Raw genomic sequence first — 6,152 nt, 5'->3', positions numbered from 1 at the left:
TGGCCATTTATAACACAAAAGGGATCCAAATGAATTATTAAAGTATATTACAAAATATATTTATACTACACATGCTGCTAGAAAATACAAAGTTGATCGAACGTTTAGTTACGCTTTAATGTCTTAATTTTTGCCTATGACTGGGAGTTGTAGTCCTCTCCTCCCTGCGGTGTCCTCTGATATATCATAATAAAAGCCTGGGCATGCTGAAAGTTGTAGTCCTCTCCTCTTATACCTCCTCCCTGTTGTGTCCTCTGATATATCATAACAGCCTGGACATGCTGGGACTTTTAGTCCTCTCCTCTTCTACCTCCTCCCTGTAATGTCCCCTGATATATCATAACAGCCTGGACATGCTGGGAGTTCTAGTCCTCTCCTACCTCCTCCCTGTAATGTCCCCTGATATCACATAATGCTATAATAAAGAATATCCACCCAATACGGAAAATAAAATACTACATTCTTTATTAAGACACAAAACAGTTGTAAATACCATTTAAATAGCAGCCATAAAACCAAAATGTACCTAAAATAAAACAAAAAGAGGACAGTGCATAATCGTAAGGCAGGACATATATGGCGGTAACATAGGTCAAGATCACTCAATATAATGACTCTTCAAACACAAAACGGAGCCTTTAAGACAAAATGGATTCCAAATATCCAAGATGAAGTCCACACAGAATGTACTTATTTAACCCCTTTAATGACCAGCCTATTTTAGACCTTAATGACCAAGCTATTTTTTACGTTTTTCCATCGTCGCATTCCAAGAGCAATAATTATTTTTTTTTGCGTGGACATAGCAGTATAAGGTCTTGTTTTTTGCTGGACAAATTTTATTTTTTAATAGCACCATTTTGAGGTACATATTATTTCTTGATTAACTTTTCTTGGGGGGGGGGGAATAGAAATAAAATCAGACATTTCACCACTCTTTTTCGCGTCCTAAATCTATGCCGTTTTACCGTGTGGTATAAATAACACAATAACTTTATTCAGCGGGTTGTTACGATTGCAACGATATCAAATTTGTATAGTTTTTTTGTATGTTTTACTATTTTTATACAGCAAAAACGCTTTTCTTCCATATTTAAAGAGCTATAACATTTTTTATTGTTCCGCTGATGCAGATGTATGAGGTCTTTTTTTTTTTTGCGGAAAGACTTGTAGTTTTTATTGGTAACATTTTGGAGTAGATGCGACTTTTTATCAAATTTTTTTAATATCAGGATTCACAGAAAACAGCAATTTTTCCGTAATTTTTTATTAATTTTTTACGGTGTTCACCGTGCGGGTTAAGTAATGTAATAGCTTTATGGACGGGGTCGTTATGGACGCGGTGATATCAAATGTGTGTAACTTTTTTAATAGTAAAGCAGTTTGTAAGGGGAAAAAGCGGGTTTTTCATTTTTTTTTTTAATTGACTTTATTAAACTTTTTTTTACTAGTCCCACTAGGGGACTTTAATATGCGATCCTCCGATCGCTATTGTAATACACTTCAATACTTTTGTATTGCAGTGTATTACTGCCTGGCCGTTTAAAACGGTCAGGCATCTGCTAGGACATGCCTCCGGCATGACCTAGCAGGCATTCGCTACAGGCAGACCTGGGGGCCTTTATTAGGCCCCCGGCTGCCATCGGAGACACAGGACCTCGGCGATCTTATCGCCAGGTGTCAGTGGGATGAGAGGGAGCTCCCTCCTTCTCTCCAAAAATTACTCTCAAGATGGGCGAACGGGCGAGATCGATACTTATATTGATCTCACCTGTTAAAATAGGGACGCCCCCAGCCCTCAGCTACGCCTGGCAGGTGAGAGCAGGGAGATTTGACAGCTCCCTGCTCTGTTTAATTTATTCTGATGCAGCGCCGTAAAAAGGCTTATGCATGAGAATAAAGCCCTTTAGTGGCCGCCGTGAAAAAGGCGTATTGGCGGTCACTAACGGGTTAAACATCAGTTAATCACTTTCACGTACACTTAATTATAAGAACGCAGTAACAGATGATTTTGGTTTCCTTAGACTTAATTCTTCTTTTTCTTTTCTAGTGAAATAATGAGAAGCAGATCAGCTAGGGCAATCCTACCCCTGACGAATAGGTCCGTTCAGTCCCTGAAATGCGTTGGAGCTTTATTGTCCATGCTGATACCCCAGGCTACTATCTGTTACATTACAGTTTAGTTTTTGAGCACTAACTACACCAGTCAGGGTGCCACTATAGTACAGGCAATCCTCCATTACTTTAATAAAATGTAGACACAATAAAGAACCAGGATGTGGTGCCAACTCCTGAGCATGAGAATAGCCCAACCAATCCTCAACAACCATCTGCCCAAGTGGCGAGTTTTCTGGTATCTTAGCGGAGTATCTTCCCTATCTCTAAATTTTAGACGTACTAGCTTGCTTACCTACTGCATGAAATACTTAGTGAGTAAAGTTGTGTGGACTGTAGGACTTTGATAAGGTGAATTATCCCTTTATCCTGGTCCATGGTGTATCACTGTCCCCTGGATGAGCAATCCCTAGAATCTTATTTCTCACATTCCAAACAAGAATATGGCTTCATGTAAATTCTCTAAGTTTAAAAAACGTATTTCCTTGTAAAATATATTCCACATATAGAGCATCAAAACAGCTTCTCCCCTGTGTGACTTCTCTGATGATCCTTAAGTTTGCATTTAGTAATAAAACATTTCCCACATTCTGAACATGAATATGGCTTCTCTCCTGTGTGAATTCTCAAATGTGTAACAAGACTTGCTTTATCTGTAAAACATTTCCCACATTCTGAACATGAATACGGCTTCTCTCCTGTGTGACTTCTCTCATGTATAACAAGACGTGATTTATCTGTAAAACATTTCCCACATTCTGAACATGAATATGGCTTCTCTCCTGTGTGACTTCTCTCATGTCTAACAAGATGTGATCTATATGTAAAACATTTCCCACATTCTGAACATGAATACGGCTTCTCTCCTGTGTGACTTCTCTCATGTATAACAAGACGTGATTTATCTGTAAAACATTTCCCACATTCTGAACATGAATACGGCTTCTCTCCTGTGTGACTTCTCTCATGTACAACAAGACGTGATTTATATTCAAAATATTTCCCACATTCTGGACATGAATATGGCTTCTCTCCTGTGTGACTTCTCTCATGTACAACAAGACATGATTTATATGTAAAATATTTCCCACATTCTGGACATGAATATGGCTTCTCCCCTGTGTGAATTCGCATATGCATAGCAAGACCTGATCTTTGTGTAAAACATTTCCCACATTCTGAACATGAATATGGCTTCTCTCCTGTGTGAATTCTCTCATGTACAACAAGTCTTACTTTATCTGTAAAACATTTCCCACATTCTGGACACGAATACAGCTTCTCTCCTGTGTGAATTCTCTCATGTACAGCAAGATTTGATTTACGTGTAAAACATTTCCCACATTCTGAACATGAATATAGCTTCTCTCCTGTGTGCCTACTCTCATGTACAGCAAGATGTGATTTTTGTGTAAAACCTCTCCCACATTCTGAACATGAATACGGCTTCTCTCCTGTGTGACTTCTCTCATGTATAGCAAGATGTGATTTAGCTTTAAAGGATTTCCTACATTCTGAACATGAATACGGTTTCTCTCCTGTGTGACTTCTCTCATGTACAGCAAGATGTGATTTCGATTTAAAGGATTTCCTACATTCTGAACATGAATACGGTTTCTTCCCGGTGTGACTTCTCTGATGTACAGCAAGATGTGATTTATGTGTAAAACATTCCCCACATTCTGAACATGAATACGGCCTCTCCCCTGTGTGACTTCTCTCATGTACAGTAAGATCAAATTTTCGTGTAAAACATTTCTCACATTCTGAACATGAATACGGCTTCTCTCCTGTGTGAATTCTCCAATGTCTAACAAGACCTGATTTATACTTAAAACATGTGCCACATTCTGAACATGAATACGGCTTCTCCCCTGTGAGAATTCTCTGTGTTAAAAGACCTGAGATTTTTGTGCATTGTTGACCACATTGAAACCTTTTACCGCCTTTCTGAGCTGTACTTGTGGTAGCAATCTGTGATTGGTCAGGAGAAGGTTCCTCATGATTAGGGGAAATATATGATAGATCTTTACTGTGAAGTCCTGGATTTACATAAAGGGTAATGAGGTTTTCTCCTGAAGACTGCTGCATATCTTTATCTTCTACTTTATGATTTACCAATAGCATGAAGTTTCCCTCAGTCTTCTTACTGGAGTTTTCTGTTAGGATTAGGATGAATATAATTAGCTTTTTTTAACCCACAAAGCAGACAAAATTTATAACATTCATTTCAGACAAACACAAATGCAGTTTTGACGGAGTTTTTTTATTTTTATTTCTTAAATTAAAGCCAGAAGTGGATCAAGCAGGAAGGAGAAGTATACGTAATTGGTTTTGATTCTACTCCTGGCTTTGGCTTAAAGAAAAAACTGATTACAAAATAAAATATACAGATGGACTTCCGATGGCGGGACATCCAGGATGGCCGCGTTTCAACTTGGCTCCTGCTCCACGCTGCAGCTCCTAGTCTCTGGACCAAGCATCATAGGCTTTTGAGACCTGAGACACGACTACACCCCGGAGACAGCCTTACTCTGCTGCGGGAGCTCATTATCTATTGCCGAATTCGGCCCAACAGGTGAGTGTGAGATCGCTCTTAGAGGCGGCGGTGCCATTACCCGCCAGGCCGCGGGATCTAGGGCCTAATTCCCTGACACGCTACAAGAGAGGTGACACAAACGACCACCGGAGAAAGGGCGGAAAGAGATGAGGGTCCCTTCCAGCACGGCTCCCTTCAGTGTAGTGGGATGATTTGCAGTGCTTGACCGCTGACGACTTCTCACACATTCCCGCAAGACCGACCGGGACACCTCACTGGTATCGGACACTACATCACCGCCTGGATACAGAGAAGTTCTCTGCACTGCTACCCTACTTGCCTCACTGCATGACAACATATCAATGTGGTTTGCTTATCTATGTGACTTGAGGAGAATAACGTTCCTTAAAAACTACTGTTCCCTGCGTGTGAACTGGAAACTTTTAGATATGAAATACAACTTACTGCAGAAACTGCACAGTGTCTGACGCCATGTAGTGGCTGATTTGTAGATTTCTCTACATCCCTGTAACTTTGAATCTCTTGACGCTGAAGTGCACTATACTCTTATGTGCGGACTGACATCCATTGACGGTTTATACTGAGAATACTTTTATATGCACAGGATACTCTACTATCTCTGGTAATCACTACCGACTGGATCATCGCATTCACTTTTACGACACAGATATTGGGAAAACTGCCCTCCTCTGTTACATCTTCTAACTAGATGACCGCAACTAGAGGGCGCCTATTCTTCAAATGAGGCAATAGAAATATGTACATGGGGACTGTGCTCTTTATGTAACCTATTTTGCATTTATAACTCTGCCTCTCCCTTGCATTTGAAACGGTCCGCTGGGACCTTGCTATGGACAGAAATCTTACTACAAAATCGTCTGGCAGACAGCTGCGAGCTGACTAAAGATCAGGGACAGAAAAATGCATATACAAAAGCTGCAGGCCAAATACAAGGCCACTTCCAAAACATCCAATACTAAAAGTAAAGTTTCACCTGATGAGGTATCCAATACGGCTGATCTTTTTTCAGGAGATGACATCACTCCTCCAAACCGCTCTCCTAGTTCTAGTCCTCTGGGACTTTTTAATAGGGATGATCTTCAAGCAGTCTTGGTGGCTGACAAAGTATCACAACTATTGATCCCATTGTTTGACAAACGTCTCGAAGTGCTCCATACCTCAATAAATTTTGCGCTATCTCAAATTACTAACAATGCGCATAGAATAGTGGAATTGGAAACTCGGGTGCAAGGGATGGAACAAACTATTGCCCACCTTGAAACCACTCTACAACACAGCCAAACATTGGAGGTGGCACTCCGAGACCAGGTGGAAGACATGGAAAACCAACATCGTCGAAACAATCTGCGCTTTGTTGGCATCCCAGAGGGTGTAGGAGGGGAACATCTTTTCGACTGACTAAGGAACTGCCAGCGGCTCTGAAATTGGAGACACTGAGTGACCCTCTAACAATTGA

At 40.6% G+C, this 6,152-nt stretch overlaps 1 protein-coding gene across 4 annotated transcripts in view; it reads right to left on the bottom strand.

Moving 5' to 3' along the window:
• Positions 1-443: 443 nt before the first annotated feature.
• LOC142664505 (uncharacterized) overlaps positions 444-6,152 on the bottom strand; it is a 168,116-nt gene continuing 162,407 nt past the window's right edge. For all 4 annotated transcript variants that reach the window (XM_075843625.1, XM_075843619.1, XM_075843610.1 and 1 more), the window contains one exon: positions 444-4,274. In XM_075843625.1, coding sequence (XP_075699740.1) covers positions 2,629-4,274 — 1,646 coding nt within the window. In that variant the 3' untranslated portion in view covers positions 444-2,628. The remainder of the gene's footprint in view (positions 4,275-6,152) is intronic.

The sequence above is a fragment of the Rhinoderma darwinii genome, chromosome 1, assembly GCF_050947455.1.
Source record: "Rhinoderma darwinii isolate aRhiDar2 chromosome 1, aRhiDar2.hap1, whole genome shotgun sequence".
In the NCBI taxonomy this organism is placed as follows: domain Eukaryota; kingdom Metazoa; phylum Chordata; class Amphibia; order Anura; family Rhinodermatidae; genus Rhinoderma; species Rhinoderma darwinii.
This window is presented reverse-complemented; position numbering and strand designations above follow the sequence as displayed.